This window comes from Agelaius tricolor, unplaced genomic scaffold (genome assembly GCF_023055355.1).
Source record: "Agelaius tricolor isolate 1412-34295 unplaced genomic scaffold, bAgeTri1.0.p SCAF_4, whole genome shotgun sequence".
NCBI classification, from domain to species: domain Eukaryota; kingdom Metazoa; phylum Chordata; class Aves; order Passeriformes; family Icteridae; genus Agelaius; species Agelaius tricolor.
The window spans coordinates 50,468,959-50,493,896 of NW_027269264.1; the positions used below are offsets into that span (position 1 = coordinate 50,468,959).

Here is a 24,938-nt window from a genome sequence, read left to right on the forward strand (position 1 = left end):
CCGTGCTGTGCTGCTGAGTCTCTCTTTGTGGCCAAGCATGCTTTCCACCCGCAAAGCCCTGCTGGTGGCTGTGGTGACTTTTCCTTTCACTTGGTGGCTTGCCTTTATTTTCATCTTAGCCACTGTTTTCCTTTTGTGGTTGCAAGGCATGTGCGGTGATGTCAGTGGGCGGGGGCTGGCGTTTCCCCTGCTGGGGTCAATGCCCAGAGGCAGTGGCAGTGTTCAAGGGGCTGTGTGTGCACGTGGGCCTTGGAGGCCTGAGTGTGTCCTTGCACAGAGGCAGGCGCTCCAGCGGCTGTGTTTGGGAGGAGCCATCAACGAGGCAGGCAAGGAAGGCTCAGTGAGGAAGGCGGCGCAAGGGAGGGGCTTTGCTCTTCCTGTCGTGCTTGCTCCGCTGGCTGTGGCCCTGGAGCAAGGGTCCGGTTTGGAGATGCGTGGCCCAGTGGATGAGGCAGCGGCAGGGCCAAAGAGGACTGTCCCCCGTGAAAGCAATGGGGTTGTGTTTTGGGATTGCCAGAGGCCTCGCCTGCAAGAGCGTGTCCTGTTCAGGGCTCGTTGGTCCGTGCGAGGTGTGGCGTCCTTGGAGGGGATGGCTCTGAAGAGGCACGGGCGTCTAGAGGACATCACGTGGGAGCAAGAGGGCAGGGGCTGGGCTTCTGTGGCTGGAGTAGCGAAGGTTTGCCAGCAGTTTCAGATGCCTTTCCAAAAGCGCAGAAAAGCTGGGGATCGCTGAGGAGGAATGTGGGCTGTGCAGAGATCTGCAAGGGGACGATTGCCATGGCCTCGTGGAGAAATGGTTGGATGGTTGCTAGGAGCACAGCATGGGCTTTGAAGGTTGGAGACTTTTGGGGCAAAGAGGCTGTGGAGGGGAGCGGATGTTTGTAGCCTTGTGCGTCAGCGATCTCCAGGCACGCCGCTGAAGTCGCGCGTGGCAGGTGCTGGGAGCCCCGCCTGAAGAATGGAGATCCCCAGGCCACTGTAGGGCAGGGTCAACTTTGAGACCATCTTAGCAACCTGAACTTAGTGTCCGAGTGCATGGCACGTGAAGAGGCTAATGCCTGAGTCCTGAGGGAACTTTCAGATGGAGTTGCTAGGCCACAGTGCATCGTTTTTGAAAGCTGGTGTCTGTCAGTCCAAATGCCCAAGAAGGGGTAGAAGGGAAGTATAAGCCCCGTTTTTAGAAAGGGAAAAGGAGAAGAGTGTGGGACGTACGGAGCATTCAGGCTGAGCTCTGTGTGAGGCAAGAAGATGAGGCTGCTTCTCCGGGAGACTATGTTAAGGCCAATGGAAAAGCAAGAGGTGATTGGGAACAGGGAGCATGGCATTCCAAAGTGCAAAATCACCATTCCTGGCAGTTTTGGTGCAGTTCTATGCTTAGGGCTCCACAGCAGTGGTGGAGAGGGGCAAGGAAAGGGACCTGGTGTGCCTGGCTTTGTGCAAAGTGCTTGACGGTGTCCCGCATGACGTCGTTGTCTGTGAGTCACAGGGCCATGGATTGGATGGATGGATGGATGGATGGAGCAAGGTGTGGATAAAGCAGATGAGGTGCAGCGGTGCTCTTGAGCAGCCTTTGGGTGTTTTTCTTTTTGTGCTTCCATGGTGTTGGCCAAAGGCTGGCAGTGCTTTTGCACAGGGGCTTGCACAGGGGCTGCTGCTTGGGCAGGCGGCGTTGAGAAGAGGGGTCGGGGGCTGTTTGCAGCAGGGCTTGGAGTAGGCGTTGGGCGGAGATGGCTTTCCCCTGGCGCAAAGAGTGCTTGCAGTGCTCGAGAGAGGAGAGGCAGTGGCAAGCGTTTTGTCATAAGTCTTTATTTGGACTGGCATAAATAAGTGAAGAGGTAGAATAAATAAATAAGTGAAGAGGTAGAATAAATAAATACGTGAATAAATAGAGAAATGAAATAAATAACTAAATAAAGAAGTCAATAAATAAGTGGAGAAGGTCTTTTGTCCATATCAGTATGAGCAGCGGAATCGCTGGAGACGCAGCGGTTGAAGGCTGCGGGTGCCGTGCGGTTGTTGCGGGCCTGCGTGTGGTCCCAGGTGAGAGGAGGCGTGGGGTTGGAGGTGGGTTTGGGGCGTCGGTGTGGCTGGGCGGGTGGGCGTTGGCGCTAGCGGCGCATGGCGCGTGTGAGGTTGTGGAGGTGCAGTAGAGAGGCACGAGCTTCGAGGCGGACGTGGTCCCAGGCGCAGGCGCTGTGGTTGTGGGCGTGCAGGAAGAGGTGGATGTCCCTGAAGTACTTGTTGATGGCGAGCAGCGGGTTGCGCGGTCCTTTGAAGGGCGTGGCGTTGTCGGGGAGGCATTGCTCCAGGTGGTGGATGTGGTGCTGCAGCTTGTTGAGGAGGTGGTTGCGAGCCTGGCCGGGCCAGTGCTGGCGGGTGCTGTTGGAGCTGAGGGTGTGGAAGAGGTGCTGCAGGATGCGCAGGGCGGTGGCGGCGGCTTGGTGCGGCTGCAGGTTGTGGTGGAGCAGGCTGGCGGGGAAGAAGGGCGGCTCTGGCAGGTGGCAGGGCTGCGTGTGGCCGACAGCCATGTCCTGGAGGAGGCGGAGAGCGTCGCCGGGGAAGGTGTCCTCGTGTGTCCAGAGGCGTTGGCAGGCCAGGGTGCCGGCCAGAGCGGTGAGGAGGAGCAGGAGTGCGGGGGCGGCGTGCGGCAGGCGTGGCTGTGTGGCTGTGGGCGCAAGCATGGTGAGTCTCTGTGGGTGCTGTTGGGTGCTGCTGGGCAGGAGGAGCCTGGTGAGGCTGGCTGGTGCTGCTGGTGGCTGTGCTTGGGGTGGCTCCGGGTGCGCGGCTTTGTATGCGAGGCAGCTTTCCCTTCATCGCTTTCCGATTGTCCGCAGTTTCTGCCTGTACTTTCCAGTCTGTACTGGTGGCTGTGTGGGTTTTGGGGAAGTGTTTGGTCGGGGTGTCCGTGGTTGGCGATTGTGGTGGCAGCGGCGTGCCGGCCTTGCGAAAGCTCTGTCTCGGAGGCGTCCTTGTCAGGTGTGGCGCAGAGGGCTCTTGGCTGTTGCCCTTCACCTGCCGGGCCAGCTGCGCGGTCCGTGCTGTGCTGCTGAGTCTCTCTTTGTGGCCAAGCATGCTTTCCACCCGCAAAGCCCTGCTGGTGGCTGTGGTGACTTTTCCTTTCACTTGGTGGCTTGCCTTTATTTTCATCTTAGCCACTGTTTTCCTTTTGTGGTTGCAAGGCATGTGCGGTGATGTCAGTGGGCGGGGGCTGGCGTTTCCCCTGCTGGGGTCAATGCCCAGAGGCAGTGGCAGTGTTCAAGGGGCTGTGTGTGCACGTGGGCCTTGGAGGCCTGAGTGTGTCCTTGCACAGAGGCAGGCGCTCCAGCGGCTGTGTTTGGGAGGAGCCATCAACGAGGCAGGCAAGGAAGGCTCAGTGAGGAAGGCGGCGCAAGGGAGGGGCTTTGCTCTTCCTGTCGTGCTTGCTCCGCTGGCTGTGGCCCTGGAGCAAGGGTCCGGTTTGGAGATGCGTGGCCCAGTGGATGAGGCAGCGGCAGGGCCAAAGAGGACTGTCCCCCGTGAAAGCAATGGGGTTGTGTTTTGGGATTGCCAGAGGCCTCGCCTGCAAGAGCGTGTCCTGTTCAGGGCTCGTTGGTCCGTGCGAGGTGTGGCGTCCTTGGAGGGGATGGCTCTGAAGAGGCACGGGCGTCTAGAGGACATCACGTGGGAGCAAGAGGGCAGGGGCTGGGCTTCTGTGGCTGGAGTAGCGAAGGTTTGCCAGCAGTTTCAGATGCCTTTCCAAAAGCGCAGAAAAGCTGGGGATCGCTGAGGAGGAATGTGGGCTGTGCAGAGATCTGCAAGGGGACGATTGCCATGGCCTCGTGGAGAAATGGTTGGATGGTTGCTAGGAGCACAGCATGGGCTTTGAAGGTTGGAGACTTTTGGGGCAAAGAGGCTGTGGAGGGGAGCGGATGTTTGTAGCCTTGTGCGTCAGCGATCTCCAGGCACGCCGCTGAAGTCGCGCGTGGCAGGTGCTGGGAGCCCCGCCTGAAGAATGGAGATCCCCAGGCCACTGTAGGGCAGGGTCAACTTTGAGACCATCTTAGCAACTTGAACTTAGTGTCCGAGTGCATGGCACGTGAAGAGGCTAATGCCTGAGTCCTGAGGGAACTTTCAGATGGAGTTGCTAGGCCACAGTGCATCGTTTTTGAAAGCTGGTGTCTGTCAGTCCAAATGCCCAAGAAGGGGTAGAAGGGAAGTATAAGCCCCGTTTTTAGAAAGGGAAAAGGAGAAGAGTGTGGGACGTACGGAGCATTCAGGCTGAGCTCTGTGTGAGGCAAGAAGATGAGGCTGCTTCTCCGGGAGACTATGTTAAGGCCAATGGAAAAGCAAGAGGTGATTGGGAACAGGGAGCATGGCATTCCAAAGTGCAAAATCACCATTCCTGGCAGTTTTGGTGCAGTTCTATGCTTAGGGCTCCACAGCAGTGGTGGAGAGGGGCAAGGAAAGGGACCTGGTGTGCCTGGCTTTGTGCAAAGTGCTTGACGGTGTCCCGCATGACGTCGTTGTCTGTGAGTCACAGGGCCATGGATTGGATGGATGGATGGATGGATGGATGGAGCAAGGTGTGGATAAAGCAGATGAGGTGCAGCGGTGCTCTTGAGCAGCCTTTGGGTGTTTTTCTTTTTGTGCTTCCATGGTGTTGGCCAAAGGCTGGCAGTGCTTTTGCACAGGGGCTTGCACAGGGGCTGCTGCTTGGGCAGGCGGCGTTGAGAAGAGGGGTCGGGGGCTGTTTGCAGCAGGGCTTGGAGTAGGCGTTGGGCGGAGATGGCTTTCCCCTGGCGCAAAGAGTGCTTGCAGTGCTCGAGAGAGGAGAGGCAGTGGCAAGCGTTTTGTCATAAGTCTTTATTTGGACTGGCATAAATAAGTGAAGAGGTAGAATAAATAAATAAGTGAAGAGGTAGAATAAATAAATACGTGAATAAATAGAGAAATGAAATAAATAACTAAATAAAGAAGTCAATAAATAAGTGGAGAAGGTCTTTTGTCCATATCAGTATGAGCAGCGGAATCGCTGGAGACGCAGCGGTTGAAGGCTGCGGGTGCCGTGCGGTTGTTGCGGGCCTGCGTGTGGTCCCAGGTGAGAGGAGGCGTGGGGTTGGAGGTGGGTTTGGGGCGTCGGTGTGGCTGGGCGGGTGGGCGTTGGCGCTAGCGGCGCATGGCGCGTGTGAGGTTGTGGAGGTGCAGTAGAGAGGCACGAGCTTCGAGGCGGACGTGGTCCCAGGCGCAGGCGCTGTGGTTGTGGGCGTGCAGGAAGAGGTGGATGTCCCTGAAGTACTTGTTGATGGCGAGCAGCGGGTTGCGCGGTCCTTTGAAGGGCGTGGCGTTGTCGGGGAGGCATTGCTCCAGGTGGTGGATGTGGTGCTGCAGCTTGTTGAGGAGGTGGTTGCGAGCCTGGCCGGGCCAGTGCTGGCGGGTGCTGTTGGAGCTGAGGGTGTGGAAGAGGTGCTGCAGGATGCGCAGGGCGGTGGCGGCGGCTTGGTGCGGCTGCAGGTTGTGGTGGAGCAGGCTGGCGGGGAAGAAGGGCGGCTCTGGCAGGTGGCAGGGCTGCGTGTGGCCGACAGCCATGTCCTGGAGGAGGCGGAGAGCGTCGCCGGGGAAGGTGTCCTCGTGTGTCCAGAGGCGTTGGCAGGCCAGGGTGCCGGCCAGAGCGGTGAGGAGGAGCAGGAGTGCGGGGGCGGCGTGCGGCAGGCGTGGCTGTGTGGCTGTGGGCGCAAGCATGGTGAGTCTCTGTGGGTGCTGTTGGGTGCTGCTGGGCAGGAGGAGCCTGGTGAGGCTGGCTGGTGCTGCTGGTGGCTGTGCTTGGGGTGGCTCCGGGTGCGCGGCTTTGTATGCGAGGCAGCTTTCCCTTCATCGCTTTCCGATTGTCCGCAGTTTCTGCCTGTACTTTCCAGTCTGTACTGGTGGCTGTGTGGGTTTTGGGGAAGTGTTTGGTCGGGGTGTCCGTGGTTGGCGATTGTGGTGGCAGCGGCGTGCCGGCCTTGCGAAAGCTCTGTCTCGGAGGCGTCCTTGTCAGGTGTGGCGCAGAGGGCTCTTGGCTGTTGCCCTTCACCTGCCGGGCCAGCTGCGCGGTCCGTGCTGTGCTGCTGAGTCTCTCTTTGTGGCCAAGCATGCTTTCCACCCGCAAAGCCCTGCTGGTGGCTGTGGTGACTTTTCCTTTCACTTGGTGGCTTGCCTTTATTTTCATCTTAGCCACTGTTTTCCTTTTGTGGTTGCAAGGCATGTGCGGTGATGTCAGTGGGCGGGGGCTGGCATTTCCCCTGCTGGGGTCAATGCCCAGAGGCAGTGGCAGTGTTCAAGGGGCTGTGTGTGCACGTGGGCCTTGGAGGCCTGAGTGTGTCCTTGCACAGAGGCAGGCGCTCCAGCGGCTGTGTTTGGGAGGAGCCATCAACGAGGCAGGCAAGGAAGGCTCAGTGAGGAAGGCGGCGCAAGGGAGGGGCTTTGCTCTTCCTGTCGTGCTTGCTCCGCTGGCTGTGGCCCTGGAGCAAGGGTCCGGTTTGGAGATGCGTGGCCCAGTGGATGAGGCAGCCGCAGGGCCAAAGAGGACTGTCCCCCGTGAAAGCAATGGGGTTGTGTTTTGGGATTGCCAGAGGCCTCGCCTGCAAGAGCGTGTCCTGTTCAGGGCTCGTTGGTCCGTGCGAGGTGTGGCGTCCTTGGAGGGGATGGCTCTGAAGAGGCACGGGCGTCTAGAGGACATCACGTGGGAGCAAGAGGGCAGGGGCTGGGCTTCTGTGGCTGGAGTAGCGAAGGTTTGCCAGCAGTTTCAGATGCCTTTCCAAAAGCGCAGAAAAGCTGGGGATCGCTGAGGAGGAATGTGGGCTGTGCAGAGATCTGCAAGGGGACGATTGCCATGGCCTCGTGGAGAAATGGTTGGATGGTTGCTAGGAGCACAGCATGGGCTTTGAAGGTTGGAGACTTTTGGGGCAAAGAGGCTGTGGAGGGGAGCGGATGTTTGTAGCCTTGTGCGTCAGCGATCTCCAGGCACGCCGCTGAAGTCGCGCGTGGCAGGTGCTGGGAGCCCCGCCTGAAGAATGGAGATCCCCAGGCCACTGTAGGGCAGGGTCAACTTTGAGACCATCTTAGCAACTTGAACTTAGTGTCCGAGTGCATGGCACGTGAAGAGGCTAATGCCTGAGTCCTGAGGGAACTTTCAGATGGAGTTGCTAGGCCACAGTGCATCGTTTTTGAAAGCTGGTGTCTGTCAGTCCAAATGCCCAAGAAGGGGTAGAAGGGAAGTATAAGCCCCGTTTTTAGAAAGGGAAAAGGAGAAGAGTGTGGGACGTACGGAGCATTCAGGCTGAGCTCTGTGTGAGGCAAGAAGATGAGGCTGCTTCTCCGGGAGACTATGTTAAGGCCAATGGAAAAGCAAGAGGTGATTGGGAACAGGGAGCATGGCATTCCAAAGTGCAAAATCACCATTCCTGGCAGTTTTGGTGCAGTTCTATGCTTAGGGCTCCACAGCAGTGGTGGAGAGGGGCAAGGAAAGGGACCTGGTGTGCCTGGCTTTGTGCAAAGTGCTTGACGGTGTCCCGCATGACGTCGTTGTCTGTGAGTCACAGGGCCATGGATTGGATGGATGGATGGATGGATGGATGGAGCAAGGTGTGGATAAAGCAGATGAGGTGCAGCGGTGCTCTTGAGCAGCCTTTGGGTGTTTTTCTTTTTGTGCTTCCATGGTGTTGGCCAAAGGCTGGCAGTGCTTTTGCACAGGGGCTTGCACAGGGGCTGCTGCTTGGGCAGGCGGCGTTGAGAAGAGGGGTCGGGGGCTGTTTGCAGCAGGGCTTGGAGTAGGCGTTGGGCGGAGATGGCTTTCCCCTGGCGCAAAGAGTGCTTGCAGTGCTCGAGAGAGGAGAGGCAGTGGCAAGCGTTTTGTCATAAGTCTTTATTTGGACTGGCATAAATAAGTGAAGAGGTAGAATAAATAAATAAGTGAAGAGGTAGAATAAATAAATACGTGAATAAATAGAGAAATGAAATAAATAACTAAATAAAGAAGTCAATAAATAAGTGGAGAAGGTCTTTTGTCCATATCAGTATGAGCAGCGGAATCGCTGGAGACGCAGCGGTTGAAGGCTGCGGGTGCCGTGCGGTTGTTGCGGGCCTGCGTGTGGTCCCAGGTGAGAGGAGGCGTGGGGTTGGAGGTGGGTTTGGGGCGTCGGTGTGGCTGGGCGGGTGGGCGTTGGCGCTAGCGGCGCATGGCGCGTGTGAGGTTGTGGAGGTGCAGTAGAGAGGCACGAGCTTCGAGGCGGACGTGGTCCCAGGCGCAGGCGCTGTGGTTGTGGGCGTGCAGGAAGAGGTGGATGTCCCTGAAGTACTTGTTGATGGCGAGCAGCGGGTTGCGCGGTCCTTTGAAGGGCGTGGCGTTGTCGGGGAGGCATTGCTCCAGGTGGTGGATGTGGTGCTGCAGCTTGTTGAGGAGGTGGTTGCGAGCCTGGCCGGGCCAGTGCTGGCGGGTGCTGTTGGAGCTGAGGGTGTGGAAGAGGTGCTGCAGGATGCGCAGGGCGGTGGCGGCGGCTTGGTGCGGCTGCAGGTTGTGGTGGAGCAGGCTGGCGGGGAAGAAGGGCGGCTCTGGCAGGTGGCAGGGCTGCGTGTGGCCGACAGCCATGTCCTGGAGGAGGCGGAGAGCGTCGCCGGGGAAGGTGTCCTCGTGTGTCCAGAGGCGTTGGCAGGCCAGGGTGCCGGCCAGAGCGGTGAGGAGGAGCAGGAGTGCGGGGGCGGCGTGCGGCAGGCGTGGCTGTGTGGCTGTGGGCGCAAGCATGGTGAGTCTCTGTGGGTGCTGTTGGGTGCTGCTGGGCAGGAGGAGCCTGGTGAGGCTGGCTGGTGCTGCTGGTGGCTGTGCTTGGGGTGGCTCCGGGTGCGCGGCTTTGTATGCGAGGCAGCTTTCCCTTCATCGCTTTCCGATTGTCCGCAGTTTCTGCCTGTACTTTCCAGTCTGTACTGGTGGCTGTGTGGGTTTTGGGGAAGTGTTTGGTCGGGGTGTCCGTGGTTGGCGATTGTGGTGGCAGCGGCGTGCCGGCCTTGCGAAAGCTCTGTCTCGGAGGCGTCCTTGTCAGGTGTGGCGCAGAGGGCTCTTGGCTGTTGCCCTTCACCTGCCGGGCCAGCTGCGCGGTCCGTGCTGTGCTGCTGAGTCTCTCTTTGTGGCCAAGCATGCTTTCCACCCGCAAAGCCCTGCTGGTGGCTGTGGTGACTTTTCCTTTCACTTGGTGGCTTGCCTTTATTTTCATCTTAGCCACTGTTTTCCTTTTGTGGTTGCAAGGCATGTGCGGTGATGTCAGTGGGCGGGGGCTGGCATTTCCCCTGCTGGGGTCAATGCCCAGAGGCAGTGGCAGTGTTCAAGGGGCTGTGTGTGCACGTGGGCCTTGGAGGCCTGAGTGTGTCCTTGCACAGAGGCAGGCGCTCCAGCGGCTGTGTTTGGGAGGAGCCATCAACGAGGCAGGCAAGGAAGGCTCAGTGAGGAAGGCGGCGCAAGGGAGGGGCTTTGCTCTTCCTGTCGTGCTTGCTCCGCTGGCTGTGGCCCTGGAGCAAGGGTCCGGTTTGGAGATGCGTGGCCCAGTGGATGAGGCAGCCGCAGGGCCAAAGAGGACTGTCCCCTGTGAAAGCAATGGGGTTGTGTTTTGGGATTGCCAGAGGCCTCGCCTGCAAGAGCGTGTCCTGTTCAGGGCTCGTTGGTCCGTGCGAGGTGTGGCGTCCTTGGAGGGGATGGCTCTGAAGAGGCACGGGCGTCTAGAGGACATCACGTGGGAGCAAGAGGGCAGGGGCTGGGCTTCTGTGGCTGGAGTAGCGAAGGTTTGCCAGCAGTTTCAGATGCCTTTCCAAAAGCGCAGAAAAGCTGGGGATCGCTGAGGAGGAATGTGGGCTGTGCAGAGATCTGCAAGGGGACGATTGCCATGGCCTCGTGGAGAAATGGTTGGATGGTTGCTAGGAGCACAGCATGGGCTTTGAAGGTTGGAGACTTTTGGGGCAAAGAGGCTGTGGAGGGGAGCGGATGTTTGTAGCCTTGTGCGTCAGCGATCTCCAGGCACGCCGCTGAAGTCGCGCGTGGCAGGTGCTGGGAGCCCCGCCTGAAGAATGGAGATCCCCAGGCCACTGTAGGGCAGGGTCAACTTTGAGACCATCTTAGCAACTTGAACTTAGTGTCCGAGTGCATGGCACGTGAAGAGGCTAATGCCTGAGTCCTGAGGGAACTTTCAGATGGAGTTGCTAGGCCACAGTGCATCGTTTTTGAAAGCTGGTGTCTGTCAGTCCAAATGCCCAAGAAGGGGTAGAAGGGAAGTATAAGCCCCGTTTTTAGAAAGGGAAAAGGAGAAGAGTGTGGGACGTACGGAGCATTCAGGCTGAGCTCTGTGTGAGGCAAGAAGATGAGGCTGCTTCTCCGGGAGACTATGTTAAGGCCAATGGAAAAGCAAGAGGTGATTGGGAACAGGGAGCATGGCATTCCAAAGTGCAAAATCACCATTCCTGGCAGTTTTGGTGCAGTTCTATGCTTAGGGCTCCACAGCAGTGGTGGAGAGGGGCAAGGAAAGGGACCTGGTGTGCCTGGCTTTGTGCAAAGTGCTTGACGGTGTCCCGCATGACGTCGTTGTCTGTGAGTCACAGGGCCATGGATTGGATGGATGGATGGATGGATGGAGCAAGGTGTGGATAAAGCAGATGAGGTGCAGCGGTGCTCTTGAGCAGCCTTTGGGTGTTTTTCTTTTTGTGCTTCCATGGTGTTGGCCAAAGGCTGGCAGTGCTTTTGCACAGGGGCTTGCACAGGGGCTGCTGCTTGGGCAGGCGGCGTTGAGAAGAGGGGTCGGGGGCTGTTTGCAGCAGGGCTTGGAGTAGGCGTTGGGCGGAGATGGCTTTCCCCTGGCGCAAAGAGTGCTTGCAGTGCTCGAGAGAGGAGAGGCAGTGGCAAGCGTTTTGTCATAAGTCTTTATTTGGACTGGCATAAATAAGTGAAGAGGTAGAATAAATAAATAAGTGAAGAGGTAGAATAAATAAATACGTGAATAAATAGAGAAATGAAATAAATAACTAAATAAAGAAGTCAATAAATAAGTGGAGAAGGTCTTTTGTCCATATCAGTATGAGCAGCGGAATCGCTGGAGACGCAGCGGTTGAAGGCTGCGGGTGCCGTGCGGTTGTTGCGGGCCTGCGTGTGGTCCCAGGTGAGAGGAGGCGTGGGGTTGGAGGTGGGTTTGGGGCGTCGGTGTGGCTGGGCGGGTGGGCGTTGGCGCTAGCGGCGCATGGCGCGTGTGAGGTTGTGGAGGTGCAGTAGAGAGGCACGAGCTTCGAGGCGGACGTGGTCCCAGGCGCAGGCGCTGTGGTTGTGGGCGTGCAGGAAGAGGTGGATGTCCCTGAAGTACTTGTTGATGGCGAGCAGCGGGTTGCGCGGTCCTTTGAAGGGCGTGGCGTTGTCGGGGAGGCATTGCTCCAGGTGGTGGATGTGGTGCTGCAGCTTGTTGAGGAGGTGGTTGCGAGCCTGGCCGGGCCAGTGCTGGCGGGTGCTGTTGGAGCTGAGGGTGTGGAAGAGGTGCTGCAGGATGCGCAGGGCGGTGGCGGCGGCTTGGTGCGGCTGCAGGTTGTGGTGGAGCAGGCTGGCGGGGAAGAAGGGCGGCTCTGGCAGGTGGCAGGGCTGCGTGTGGCCGACAGCCATGTCCTGGAGGAGGCGGAGAGCGTCGCCGGGGAAGGTGTCCTCGTGTGTCCAGAGGCGTTGGCAGGCCAGGGTGCCGGCCAGAGCGGTGAGGAGGAGCAGGAGTGCGGGGGCGGCGTGCGGCAGGCGTGGCTGTGTGGCTGTGGGCGCAAGCATGGTGAGTCTCTGTGGGTGCTGTTGGGTGCTGCTGGGCAGGAGGAGCCTGGTGAGGCTGGCTGGTGCTGCTGGTGGCTGTGCTTGGGGTGGCTCCGGGTGCGCGGCTTTGTATGCGAGGCAGCTTTCCCTTCATCGCTTTCCGATTGTCCGCAGTTTCTGCCTGTACTTTCCAGTCTGTACTGGTGGCTGTGTGGGTTTTGGGGAAGTGTTTGGTCGGGGTGTCCGTGGTTGGCGATTGTGGTGGCAGCGGCGTGCCGGCCTTGCGAAAGCTCTGTCTCGGAGGCGTCCTTGTCAGGTGTGGCGCAGAGGGCTCTTGGCTGTTGCCCTTCACCTGCCGGGCCAGCTGCGTGGTCCGTGCTGTGCTGCTGAGTCTCTCTTTGTGGCCAAGCATGCTTTCCACCCGCAAAGCCCTGCTGGTGGCTGTGGTGACTTTTCCTTTCACTTGGTGGCTTGCCTTTATTTTCATCTTAGCCACTGTTTTCCTTTTGTGGTTGCAAGGCATGTGCGGTGATGTCAGTGGGCGGGGGCTGGCGTTTCCACTGCTGGGGTCAATGCCCAGAGGCAGTGGCAGTGTTCAAGGGGCTGTGTGTGCACGTGGGCCTTGGAGGCCTGAGTGTGTCCTTGCACAGAGGCAGGCGCTCCAGCGGCTGTGTTTGGGAGGAGCCATCAACGAGGCAGGCAAGGAAGGCTCAGTGAGGAAGGCGGCGCAAGGGAGGGGCTTTGCTCTTCCTGTCGTGCTTGCTCCGCTGGCTGTGGCCCTGGAGCAAGGGTCCGGTTTGGAGATGCGTGGCCCAGTGGATGAGGCAGCCGCAGGGCCAAAGAGGACTGTCCCCCGTGAAAGCAATGGGGTTGTGTTTTGGGATTGCCAGAGGCCTCGCCTGCAAGAGCGTGTCCTGTTCAGGGCTCGTTGGTCCGTGCGAGGTGTGGCGTCCTTGGAGGGGATGGCTCTGAAGAGGCACGGGCGTCTAGAGGACATCACGTGGGAGCAAGAGGGCAGGGGCTGGGCTTCTGTGGCTGGAGTAGCGAAGGTTTGCCAGCAGTTTCAGATGCCTTTCCAAAAGCGCAGAAAAGCTGGGGATCGCTGAGGAGGAATGTGGGCTGTGCAGAGATCTGCAAGGGGACGATTGCCATGGCCTCGTGGAGAAATGGTTGGATGGTTGCTAGGAGCACAGCATGGGCTTTGAAGGTTGGAGACTTTTGGGGCAAAGAGGCTGTGGAGGGGAGCGGATGTTTGTAGCCTTGTGCGTCAGCGATCTCCAGGCACGCCGCTGAAGTCGCGCGTGGCAGGTGCTGGGAGCCCCGCCTGAAGAATGGAGATCCCCAGGCCACTGTAGGGCAGGGTCAACTTTGAGACCATCTTAGCAACTTGAACTTAGTGTCCGAGTGCATGGCACGTGAAGAGGCTAATGCCTGAGTCCTGAGGGAACTTTCAGATGGAGTTGCTAGGCCACAGTGCATCGTTTTTGAAAGCTGGTGTCTGTCAGTCCAAATGCCCAAGAAGGGGTAGAAGGGAAGTATAAGCCCCGTTTTTAGAAAGGGAAAAGGAGAAGAGTGTGGGACGTACGGAGCATTCAGGCTGAGCTCTGTGTGAGGCAAGAAGATGAGGCTGCTTCTCCGGGAGACTATGTTAAGGCCAATGGAAAAGCAAGAGGTGATTGGGAACAGGGAGCATGGCATTCCAAAGTGCAAAATCACCATTCCTGGCAGTTTTGGTGCAGTTCTATGCTTAGGGCTCCACAGCAGTGGTGGAGAGGGGCAAGGAAAGGGACCTGGTGTGCCTGGCTTTGTGCAAAGTGCTTGACGGTGTCCCGCATGACGTCGTTGTCTGTGAGTCACAGGGCCATGGATTGGATGGATGGATGGATGGATGGATGGAGCAAGGTGTGGATAAAGCAGATGAGGTGCAGCGGTGCTCTTGAGCAGCCTTTGGGTGTTTTTCTTTTTGTGCTTCCATGGTGTTGGCCAAAGGCTGGCAGTGCTTTTGCACAGGGGCTTGCACAGGGGCTGCTGCTTGGGCAGGCGGCGTTGAGAAGAGGGGTCGGGGGCTGTTTGCAGCAGGGCTTGGAGTAGGCGTTGGGCGGAGATGGCTTTCCCCTGGCGCAAAGAGTGCTTGCAGTGCTCGAGAGAGGAGAGGCAGTGGCAAGTGTTTTGTCATAAGTCTTTATTTGGACTGGCATAAATAAGTGAAGAGGTAGAATAAATAAATAAGTGAAGAGGTAGAATAAATAAATACGTGAATAAATAGAGAAATGAAATAAATAACTAAATAAAGAAGTCAATAAATAAGTGGAGAAGGTCTTTTGTCCATATCAGTATGAGCAGCGGAATCGCTGGAGACGCAGCGGTTGAAGGCTGCGGGTGCCGTGCGGTTGTTGCGGGCCTGCGTGTGGTCCCAGGTGAGAGGAGGCGTGGGGTTGGAGGTGGGTTTGGGGCGTCGGTGTGGCTGGGCGGGTGGGCGTTGGCGCTAGCGGCGCATGGCGCGTGTGAGGTTGTGGAGGTGCAGTAGAGAGGCACGAGCTTCGAGGCGGACGTGGTCCCAGGCGCAGGCGCTGTGGTTGTGGGCGTGCAGGAAGAGGTGGATGTCCCTGAAGTACTTGTTGATGGCGAGCAGCGGGTTGCGCGGTCCTTTGAAGGGCGTGGCGTTGTCGGGGAGGCATTGCTCCAGGTGGTGGATGTGGTGCTGCAGCTTGTTGAGGAGGTGGTTGCGAGCCTGGCCGGGCCAGTGCTGGCGGGTGCTGTTGGAGCTGAGGGTGTGGAAGAGGTGCTGCAGGATGCGCAGGGCGGTGGCGGCGGCTTGGTGCGGCTGCAGGTTGTGGTGGAGCAGGCTGGCGGGGAAGAAGGGCGGCTCTGGCAGGTGGCAGGGCTGCGTGTGGCCGACAGCCATGTCCTGGAGGAGGCGGAGAGCGTCGCCGGGGAAGGTGTCCTCGTGTGTCCAGAGGCGTTGGCAGGCCAGGGTGCCGGCCAGAGCGGTGAGGAGGAGCAGGAGTGCGGGGGCGGCGTGCGGCAGGCGTGGCTGTGTGGCTGTGGGCGCAAGCATGGTGAGTCTCTGTGGGTGCTGTTGGGTGCTGCTGGGCAGGAGGAGCCTGGTGAGGCTGGCTGGTGCTGCTGGTGGCTGTGCTTGGGGTGGCTCCGGGTGCGCGGCTTTGTATGCGAGGCAGCTTTCCCTTCATCGCTTTCCGATTGTCCGCAGTTTCTGCCTGTACTTTCCAGTCTGTACTGGTGGCTGTGTGGGTTTTGGGGAAGTGTTTGGTCGGGGTGTCCGTGGTTGGCGATTGTGGTGGCAGCGGCGTGCCGGCCTTGCGAAAGCTCTGTCTCGGAGGCGTCCTTGTCAGGTGTGGCGCAGAGGGCTCTTGGCTGTTGCCCTTCACCTGCCGGGCCAGCTGCGTGGTCCGTGCTGTGCTGCTGAGTCTCTCTTTGTGGCCAAGCATGCTTTCCACCCGCAAAGCCCTGCTGGTGGCTGTGGTGACTTTTCCTTTCACTTGGTGGCTTGCCTTTATTTTCATCTTAGCCACTGTTTTCCTTTTGTGGTTGCAAGGCATGTGCGGTGATGTCAGTGGGCGGGGGCTGGCGTTTCCCCTGCTGGGGTCAATGCCCAGAGGCAGTGGCAGTGTTCAAGGGGCTGTGTGTGCACGTGGGCCTTGGAGGCCTGAGTGTGTCCTTGCACAGAGGCAGGCGCTCCAGCGGCTGTGTTTGGGAGGAGCCATCAACGAGGCAGGCAAGGAAGGCTCAGTGAGGAAGGCGGCGCAAGGGAGGGGCTTTGCTCTTCCTGTCGTGCTTGCTCCGCTGGCTGTGGCCCTGGAGCAAGGGTCCGGTTTGGAGATGCGTGGCCCAGTGGATGAGGCAGCGGCAGGGCCAAAGAGGACTGTCCCCCGTGAAAGCAATGGGGTTGTGTTTTGGGATTGCCAGAGGCCTCGCCTGCAAGAGCGTGTCCTGTTCAGGGCTCGTTGGTCCGTGCGAGGTGTGGCGTCCTTGGAGGGGATGGCTCTGAAGAGGCACGGGCGTCTAGAGGACATCACGTGGGAGCAAGAGGGCAGGGGCTGGGCTTCTGTGGCTGGAGTAGCGAAGGTTTGCCAGCAGTTTCAGATGCCTTTCCAAAAGCGCAGAAAAGCTGGGGATCGCTGAGGAGGAATGTGGGCTGTGCAGAGATCTGCAAGGGGACGATTGCCATGGCCTCGTGGAGAAATGGTTGGATGGTTGCTAGGAGCACAGCATGGGCTTTGAAGGTTGGAGACTTTTGGGGCAAAGAGGCTGTGGAGGGGAGCGGATGTTTGTAGCCTTGTGCGTCAGCGATCTCCAGGCACGCCGCTGAAGTCGCGCGTGGCAGGTGCTGGGAGCCCCGCCTGAAGAATGGAGATCCCCAGGCCACTGTAGGGCAGGGTCAACTTTGAGACCATCTTAGCAACCTGAACTTAGTGTCCGAGTGCATGGCACGTGAAGAGGCTAATGCCTGAGTCCTGAGGGAACTTTCAGATGGAGTTGCTAGGCCACAGTGCATCGTTTTTGAAAGCTGGTGTCTGTCAGTCCAAATGCCCAAGAAGGGGTAGAAGGGAAGTATAAGCCCCGTTTTTAGAAAGGGAAAAGGAGAAGAGTGTGGGACGTACGGAGCATTCAGGCTGAGCTCTGTGTGAGGCAAGAAGATGAGGCTGCTTCTCCGGGAGACTATGTTAAGGCCAATGGAAAAGCAAGAGGTGATTGGGAACAGGGAGCATGGCATTCCAAAGTGCAAAATCACCATTCCTGGCAGTTTTGGTGCAGTTCTATGCTTAGGGCTCCACAGCAGTGGTGGAGAGGGGCAAGGAAAGGGACCTGGTGTGCCTGGCTTTGTGCAAAGTGCTTGACGGTGTCCCGCATGACGTCGTTGTCTGTGAGTCACAGGGCCATGGATTGGATGGATGGATGGATGGGGCAAGGTGTGGATAAAGCAGATGAGGTGCAGCGGTGCTCTTGAGCAGCCTTTGGGTGTTTTTCTTTTTGTGCTTCCATGGTGTTGGCCAAAGGCTGGCAGTGCTTTTGCACAGGGGCTTGCACAGGGGCTGCTGCTTGGGCAGGCGGCATTGAGAAGAGGGGTCGGGGGCTGTTTGCAGCAGGGCTTGGAGTAGGCGTTGGGCGGAGATGGCTTTCCCCTGGCGCAAAGAGTGCTTGCAGTGCTCGAGAGAGGAGAGGCAGTGGCAAGTGTTTTGTCATAAGTCTTTATTTGGACTGGCATAAATAAGTGAAGAGGTAGAATAAATAAATAAGTGAAGAGGTAGAATAAATAAATACGTGAATAAATAGAGAAATGAAATAAATAACTAAATAAAGAAGTCAATAAATAAGTGGAGAAGGTCTTTTGTCCATATCAGTATGAGCAGCGGAATCGCTGGAGACGCAGCGGTTGAAGGCTGCGGGTGCCGTGCGGTTGTTGCGGGCCTGCGTGTGGTCCCAGGTGAGAGGAGGCGTGGGGTTGGAGGTGGGTTTGGGGCGTCGGTGTGGCTGGGCGGGTGGGCGTTGGCGCTAGCGGCGCATGGCGCGTGTGAGGTTGTGGAGGTGCAGTAGAGAGGCACGAGCTTCGAGGCGGACGTGGTCCCAGGCGCAGGCGCTGTGGTTGTGGGCGTGCAGGAAGAGGTGGATGTCCCTGAAGTACTTGTTGATGGCGAGCAGCGGGTTGCGCGGTCCTTTGAAGGGCGTGGCGTTGTCGGGGAGGCATTGCTCCAGGTGGTGGATGTGGTGCTGCAGCTTGTTGAGGAGGTGGTTGCGAGCCTGGCCGGGCCAGTGCTGGCGGGTGCTGTTGGAGCTGAGGGTGTGGAAGAGGTGCTGCAGGATGCGCAGGGCGGTGGCGGCGGCTTGGTGCGGCTGCAGGTTGTGGTGGAGCAGGCTGGCGGGGAAGAAGGGCGGCTCTGGCAGGTGGCAGGGCTGCGTGTGGCCGACAGCCATGTCCTGGAGGAGGCGGAGAGCGTCGCCGGGGAAGGTGTCCTCGTGTGTCCAGAGGCGTTGGCAGGCCAGGGTGCCGGCCAGAGCGGTGAGGAGGAGCAGGAGTGCGGGGGCGGCGTGCGGCAGGCGTGGCTGTGTGGCTGTGGGCGCAAGCATGGTGAGTCTCTGTGGGTGCTGTTGGGTGCTGCTGGGCAGGAGGAGCCTGGTGAGGCTGGCTGGTGCTGCTGGTGGCTGTGCTTGGGGTGGCTCCGGGTGCGCGGCTTTGTATGCGAGGCAGCTTTCCCTTCATCGCTTTCCGATTGTCCGCAGTTTCTGCCTGTACTTTCCAGTCTGTACTGGTGGCTGTGTGGGTTTTGGGGAAGTGTTTGGTCGGGGTGTCCGTGGTTGGCGATTGTGGTGGCAGCGGCGTGCCGGCCTTGCGAAAGCTCTGTCTCGGAGGCGTCCTTGTCAGGTGTGGCGCAGAGGGCTCTTGGCTGTTGCCCTTCACCTGCCGGGCCAGCTGCGCGGTCCGTGCTGTGCTGCTGAGTCTCTCTTTGTGGCCAAGCATGCTTTCCACCCGCAAAGCCCTGCTGGTGGCTGTGGTGACTTTTCCTTTCACTTGGTGGCTTGCCTTTATTTTCATCTTAGCCACTGTTTTCCTTTTGTGGTTGCAAGGCATGTGCGGTGATGTCAGTGGGCGGGGGCTGGCGTTTCCCCTGCTGGGGTCAATGCCCAGAGGCAGTGGCAGTGTTCAAGGGGCTGTGTGTGCACGTGGGCCTTGGAGGCCTGAGTGTGTCCTTGCACAGAGGCAGGCGCTCCAGCGGCTGTGTTTGGGAGGAGCCATCAACGAGGCAGGCAAGGAAGGCTCAGTGAGGAAGGCGGCGCAAGGGAGGGGCTTTGCTCTTCCTGTCGTGCTTGCTCCGCTGGCTGTGGCCCTGGAGCAAGGGTCCGGTTTGGAGATGCGTGGCCCAGTGGATGAGGCAGCCGCAGGGCCAAAGAGGACTGTCCCCCGTGAAAGCAATGGGGTTGTGTTTTGGGATTGCCAGAGGCCTCGCCTGCAAGAGCGTGTCCTGTTCAGGGCTCGTTGGTCCGTGCGAGGTGTGGCGTCCTTGGAGGGGATGGCTCTGAAGAGGCACGGGCGTCTAGAGGACATCACGTGGGAGCAAGAGGGCAGGGGCTGGGCTTCTGTGGCTGGAGTAGCGAAGGTTTGCCAGCAGTTTCAGATGCCTTTCCAAAAGCGCAGAAAAGCTGGGGATCGCTGAGGAGGAATGTGGGCTGTGCAGAGATCTGCAAGGGGACGATTGCCATGGCCTCGTGGAGAAATGGTTGGATGGTTGCTAGGAGCACAGCATGGGCTTTGAAGGTTGGAGACTTTTGGGGCAAAGAGGCTGTGGAGGGGAGCGGATGTTTGTAGCCTTGTGCGTCAGCGATCTCCAGGCACGCCGCTGAAGTCGCGCGTGGCAGGTGCTGGGAGCCCCGCCTGAAGAATGGAGATCCCCAGGCCACTGTAGGGCAGGGTCAACTTTGAGACCATCTTAGCAACTTGAACTTAGTGTCCGAGTGCATGGCACGTGAAGAGGCTAATGCCTGAGTCCTGAGGGAACTTTCAGATGGAGTTGCTAGGCCACAGTGCATCGTTTTTGAAAGCTGGTGTCTGTCAGTCCAAATGCCCAAGAAGGGGTAGAAGGGAAGTATAAGCCCCGTTTTTAGAAAGGGAAAAGGAGAAGAGTGTGGGACGTACGGAGCATTCAGGCTGAGCTCTGTGTGAGGCAAGAAGATGAGGCTGCTTCTCCGGGAGACTATGTTAAGGCCAATGGAAAAGCAAGAGGTGATTGGGAACAGGGAGCATGGCATTCCAAAGTGCAAAATCACCATTCCTGGCAGTTTTGGTGCAGTTCTATGCTTAGGGCTCCACAGCAGTGGTGGAGAGGGGCAAGGAAAGGGACCTGGTGTGCCTGGCTTTGTGCAAAGTGCTTGACGGTGTCCCGCATGACGTCGTTGTCTGTGAGTCACAGGGCCATGGATTGGATGGATGGATGGATGGATGGATGGAGCAAGGTGTGGATAAAGCAGATGAGGTGCAGCGGTGCTCTTGAGCAGCCTTTGGGTGTTTTTCTTTTTGTGCTTCCATGGTGTTGGCCAAAGGCTGGCAGTGCTTTTGCACAGGGGCTTGCACAGGGGCTGCTGCTTGGGCAGGCGGCGTTGAGAAGAGGGGTCGGGGGCTGTTTGCAGCAGGGCTTGGAGTAGGCGTTGGGCGGAGATGGCTTTCCCCTGGCGCAAAGAGTGCTTGCAGTGCTCGAGAGAGGAGAGGCAGTGGCAAGTGTTTTGTCATAAGTCTTTATTTGGACTGGCATAAATAAGTGAAGAGGTAGAATAAATAAATAAGTGAAGAGGTAGAATAAATAAATACGTGAATAAATAGAGAAATGAAATAAATAACTAAATAAAGAAGTCAATAAATAAGTGGAGAAGGTCTTTTGTCCATATCAGTATGAGCAGCGGAATCGCTGGAGACGCAGCGGTTGAAGGCTGCGGGTGCCGTGCGGTTGTTGCGGGCCTGCGTGTGGTCCCAGGTGAGAGGAGGCGTGGGGTTGGAGGTGGGTTTGGGGCATCGGTGTGGCTGGGCGGGTGGGCGTTGGCGCTAGCGGCGCATGGCGCGTGTGAGGTTGTGGAGGTGCAGTAGAGAGGCACGAGCTTCGAGGCGGACGTGGTCCCAGGCGCAGGCGCTGTGGTTGTGGGCGTGCAGGAAGAGGTGGATGTCCCTGAAGTACTTGTTGATGGCGAGCAGCGGGTTGCGCGGTCCTTTGAAGGGCGTGGCGTTGTCGGGGAGGCATTGCTCCAGGTGGTGGATGTGGTGCTGCAGCTTGTTGAGGAGGTGGTTGCGAGCCTGGCCGGGCCAGTGCTGGCGGGTGCTGTTGGAGCTGAGGGTGTGGAAGAGGTGCTGCAGGATGCGCAGGGCGGTGGCGGCGGCTTGGTGCGGCTGCAGGTTGTGGTGGAGCAGGCTGGCGGGGAAGAAGGGCGGCTCTGGCAGGTGGCAGGGCTGCGTGTGGCCGACAGCCATGTCCTGGAGGAGGCGGAGAGCGTCGCCGGGGAAGGTGTCCTCGTGTGTCCAGAGGCGTTGGCAGGCCAGGGTGCCGGCCAGAGCGGTGAGGAGGAGCAGGAGTGCGGGGGCGGCGTGCGGCAGGCGTGGCTGTGTGGCTGTGGGCGCAAGCATGGTGAGTCTCTGTGGGTGCTGTTGGGTGCTGCTGGGCAGGAGGAGCCTGGTGAGGCTGGCTGGTGCTGCTGGTGGCTGTGCTTGGGGTGGCTCCGGGTGCGCGGCTTTGTATGCGAGGCAGCTTTCCCTTCATCGCTTTCCGATTGTCCGCAGTTTCTGCCTGTACTTTCCAGTCTGTACTGGTGGCTGTGTGGGTTTTGGGGAAGTGTTTGGTCGGGGTGTCCGTGGTTGGCGATTGTGGTGGCAGCGGCGTGCCGGCCTTGCGAAAGCTCTGTCTCGGAGGCGTCCTTGTCAGGTGTGGCGCAGAGGGCTCTTGGCTGTTGCCCTTCACCTGCCGGGCCAGCTGCGCGGTCCGTGCTGTGCTGCTGAGTCTCTCTTTGTGGCCAAGCATGCTTTCCACCCGCAAAGCCCTGCTGGTGGCTGTGGTGACTTTTCCTTTCACTTGGTGGCTTGCCTTTATTTTCATCTTAGCCACTGTTTTCCTTTTGTGGTTGCAAGGCATGTGCGGTGATGTCAGTGGGCGGGGGCTGGCGTTTCCCCTGCTGGGGTCAATGCCCAGAGGCAGTGGCAGTGTTCAAGGGGCTGTGTGTGCACGTGGGCCTTGGAGGCCTGAGTGTGTCCTTGCACAGAGGCAGGCGCTCCAGCGGCTGTGTTTGGGAGGAGCCATCAACGAGGCAGGCAAGGAAGGCTCAGTGAGGAAGGCGGCGCAAGGGAGGGGCTTTGCTCTTCCTGTCGTGCTTGCTCCGCTGGCTGTGGCCCTGGAGCAAGGGTCCGGTTTGGAGATGCGTGGCCCAGTGGATGAGGCAGCCGCAGGGCCAAAGAGGACTGTCCCCCGTGAAAGCAATGGGGTTGTGTTTTGGGATTGCCAGAGGCCTCGCCTGCAAGAGCGTGTCCTGTTCAGGGCTCGTTGGTCCGTGCGAGGTGTGGCGTCCTTGGAGGGGATGGCTCTGAAGAGGCACGGGCGTCTAGAGGACATCACGTGGGAGCAAGAGGGCAGGGGCTGGGCTTCTGTGGCTGGAGTAGCGAAGGTTTGCCAGCAGTTTCAGATGCCTTTCCAAAAGCGCAGAAAAGCTGGGGATCGCTGAGGAGGAATGTGGGCTGTGCAGAGATCTGCAAGGGGACGATTGCCATGGCCTCGTGGAGAAATGGTTGGATGGTTGCTAGGAGCACAGCATGGGCTTTGAAGGTTGGAGACTTTTGGGGCAAAGAGGCTGTGGAGGGGAGCGGATGTTTGTAGCCTTGTGCGTCAGCGATCTCCAGGCACGCCGCTGAAGTCGCGCGTGGCAGGTGCTGGGAGCCCCGCCTGAAGAATGGAGATCCCCAGGCCACTGTAGGGCAGGGTCAACTTTGAGACCATCTTAGCAACTTGAACTTAGTGTCCGAGTGCATGGCACGTGAAGAGGCTAATGCCTGAGTCCTGAGGGAACTTTCAGATGGAGTTGCTAGGCCACAGTGCATCGTTTTTGAAAGCTGGTGTCTGTCAGTCCAAATGCCCAAGAAGGGGTAGAAGGGAAGTATAAGCCCCGTTTTTAGAAAGGGAAAAGGAGAAGAGTGTGGGACGTACGGAGCATTCAGGCTGAGCTCTGTGTGAGGCAAGAAGATGAGGCTGCTTCTCCGGGAGACTATGTTAAGGCCAATGGAAAAGCAAGAGGTGATTGGGAACAGGGAGCATGGCATTCCAAAGTGCAAAATCACCATTCCTGGCAGTTTTGGTGCAGTTCTATGCTTAGGGCTCCACAGCAGTGGTGGAGAGGGGCAAGGAAAGGGACCTGGTGTGCCTGGCTTTGTGCAAAGTGCTTGACGGTGTCCCGCATGACGTCGTTGTCTGTGAGTCACAGGGCCATGGATTGGATGGATGGATGGATGGATGGAGCAAGGTGTGGATAAAGCAGATGAGGTGCAGCGGTGCTCTTGAGCAGCCTTTGGGTGTTTTTCTTTTTGTGCTTCCATGGTGTTGGCCAAAGGCTGGCAGTGCTTTTGCACAGGGGCTTGCACAGGGGCTGCTGCTTGGGCAGGCGGCGTTGAGAAGAGGGGTCGGGGGCTGTTTGCAGCAGGGCTTGGAGTAGGCGTTGGGCGGAGATGGCTTTCCCCTGGCGCAAAGAGTGCTTGCAGTGCTCGAGAGAGGAGAGGCAGTGGCAAGCGTTTTGTCATAAGTCTTTATTTGGACTGGCATAAATAAGTGAAGAGGTAGAATAAATAAATAAGTGAAGAGGTAGAATAAATAAATACGTGAATAAATAGAGAAATGAAATAAATAACTAAATAAAGAAGTCAATAAATAAGTGGAGAAGGTCTTTTGTCCATATCAGTATGAGCAGCGGAATCGCTGGAGACGCAGCGGTTGAAGGCTGCGGGTGCCGTGCGGTTGTTGCGGGCCTGCGTGTGGTCCCAGGTGAGAGGAGGCGTGGGGTTGGAGGTGGGTTTGGGGCGTCGGTGTGGCTGGGCGGGTGGGCGTTGGCGCTAGCGGCGCATGGCGCGTGTGAGGTTGTGGAGGTGCAGTAGAGAGGCACGAGCTTCGAGGCGGACGTGGTCCCAGGCGCAGGCGCTGTGGTTGTGGGCGTGCAGGAAGAGGTGGATGTCCCTGAAGTACTTGTTGATGGCGAGCAGCGGGTTGCGCGGTCCTTTGAAGGGCGTGGCGTTGTCGGGGAGGCATTGCTCCAGGTGGTGGATGTGGTGCTGCAGCTTGTTGAGGAGGTGGTTGCGAGCCTGGCCGGGCCAGTGCTGGCGGGTGCTGTTGGAGCTGAGGGTGTGGAAGAGGTGCTGCAGGATGCGCAGGGCGGTGGCGGCGGCTTGGTGCGGCTGCAGGTTGTGGTGGAGCAGGCTGGCGGGGAAGAAGGGCGGCTCTGGCAGGTGGCAGGGCTGCGTGTGGCCGACAGCCATGTCCTGGAGGAGGCGGAGAGCGTCGCCGGGGAAGGTGTCCTCGTGTGTCCAGAGGCGTTGGCAGGCCAGGGTGCCGGCCAGAGCGGTGAGGAGGAGCAGGAGTGCGGGGGCGGCGTGCGGCAGGCGTGGCTGTGTGGCTGTGGGCGCAAGCATGGTGAGTCTCTGTGGGTGCTGTTGGGTGCTGCTGGGCAGGAGGAGCCTGGTGAGGCTGGCTGGTGCTGCTGGTGGCTGTGCTTGGGGTGGCTCCGGGTGCGCGGCTTTGTATGCGAGGCAGCTTTCCCTTCATCGCTTTCCGATTGTCCGCAGTTTCTGCCTGTACTTTCCAGTCTGTACTGGTGGCTGTGTGGGTTTTGGGGAAGTGTTTGGTCGGGGTGTCCGTGGTTGGCGATTGTGGTGGCAGCGGCGTGCCGGCCTTGCGAAAGCTCTGTCTCGGAGGCGTCCTTGTCAGGTGTGGCGCAGAGGGCTCTTGGCTGTTGCCCTTCACCTGCCGGGCCAGCTGCGCGGTCCGTGCTGTGCTGCTGAGTCTCTCTTTGTGGCCAAGCATGCTTTCCACCCGCAAAGCCCTGCTGGTGGCTGTGGTGACTTTTCCTTTCACTTGGTGGCTTGCCTTTATTTTCATCTTAGCCACTGTTTTCCTTTTGTGGTTGCAAGGCATGTGCGGTGATGTCAGTGGGCGGGGGCTGGCGTTTCCCCTGCTGGGGTCAATGCCCAGAGGCAGTGGCAGTGTTCAAGGGGCTGTGTGTGCACGTGGGCCTTGGAGGCCTGAGTGTGTCCTTGCACAGAGGCAGGCGCTCCAGCGGCTGTGTTTGGGAGGAGCCATCAACGAGGCAGGCAAGGAAGGCTCAGTGAGGAAGGCGGCGCAAGGGAGGGGCTTTGCTCTTCCTGTCGTGCTTGCTCCGCTGGCTGTGGCCCTGGAGCAAGGGTCCGGTTTGGAGATGCGTGGCCCAGTGGATGAGGCAGCGGCAGGGCCAAAGAGGACTGTCCCCCGTGAAAGCAATGGGGTTGTGTTTTGGGATTGCCAGAGGCCTCGCCTGCAAGAGCGTGTCCTGTTCAGGGCTCGTTGGTCCGTGCGAGGTGTGGCGTCCTTGGAGGGGATGGCTCTGAAGAGGCACGGGCGTCTAGAGGACATCACGTGGGAGCAAGAGGGCAGGGGCTGGGCTTCTGTGG

General features: G+C 58.8%; 9 protein-coding genes across 21 annotated transcripts in view; 1 reads left to right on the top strand and 8 right to left on the bottom strand.

The window, feature by feature from the left end:
* UBAP2 (ubiquitin associated protein 2) overlaps nucleotides 1–24,938 on the top strand; it is a 127,370-nt gene that overhangs the window by 83,616 nt on the left and 18,816 nt on the right. The window lies entirely within an intron of this gene.
* On the bottom strand, nucleotides 1,890–2,681 carry LOC139589353 (interferon-like). Its single transcript, XM_071425737.1, has one exon. The coding sequence runs from the start codon at nucleotides 2,679–2,681 to the stop codon at nucleotides 2,109–2,111; it is 573 nt and encodes a 190-aa protein (XP_071281838.1). The 3' UTR covers nucleotides 1,890–2,108.
* On the bottom strand, nucleotides 4,927–5,718 carry LOC139589354 (interferon-like). Its single transcript, XM_071425738.1, has one exon. The coding sequence runs from the start codon at nucleotides 5,716–5,718 to the stop codon at nucleotides 5,146–5,148; it is 573 nt and encodes a 190-aa protein (XP_071281839.1). The 3' UTR covers nucleotides 4,927–5,145.
* On the bottom strand, nucleotides 7,964–8,755 carry LOC139589355 (interferon-like). Its single transcript, XM_071425739.1, has one exon. The coding sequence runs from the start codon at nucleotides 8,753–8,755 to the stop codon at nucleotides 8,183–8,185; it is 573 nt and encodes a 190-aa protein (XP_071281840.1). The 3' UTR covers nucleotides 7,964–8,182.
* On the bottom strand, nucleotides 10,997–11,788 carry LOC139589356 (interferon-like). The gene has a single exon (XM_071425740.1). The coding sequence runs from the start codon at nucleotides 11,786–11,788 to the stop codon at nucleotides 11,216–11,218; it is 573 nt and encodes a 190-aa protein (XP_071281841.1). The 3' UTR covers nucleotides 10,997–11,215.
* On the bottom strand, nucleotides 14,034–14,825 carry LOC139589358 (interferon-like). Its single transcript, XM_071425742.1, has one exon. It carries the CDS (start codon nucleotides 14,823–14,825, stop codon nucleotides 14,253–14,255), a length of 573 nt encoding a protein of 190 aa, XP_071281843.1. The 3' UTR covers nucleotides 14,034–14,252.
* Nucleotides 17,063–17,854, bottom strand: LOC139589360 (interferon-like). Its single transcript, XM_071425744.1, has one exon. The coding sequence runs from the start codon at nucleotides 17,852–17,854 to the stop codon at nucleotides 17,282–17,284; it is 573 nt and encodes a 190-aa protein (XP_071281845.1). The 3' UTR covers nucleotides 17,063–17,281.
* LOC139589363 (interferon-like) lies at nucleotides 20,319–20,891 on the bottom strand. Its single transcript, XM_071425746.1, has one exon. The coding sequence runs from the start codon at nucleotides 20,889–20,891 to the stop codon at nucleotides 20,319–20,321; it is 573 nt and encodes a 190-aa protein (XP_071281847.1).
* On the bottom strand, nucleotides 23,133–23,924 carry LOC139589359 (interferon-like). The gene has a single exon (XM_071425743.1). The coding sequence runs from the start codon at nucleotides 23,922–23,924 to the stop codon at nucleotides 23,352–23,354; it is 573 nt and encodes a 190-aa protein (XP_071281844.1). The 3' UTR covers nucleotides 23,133–23,351.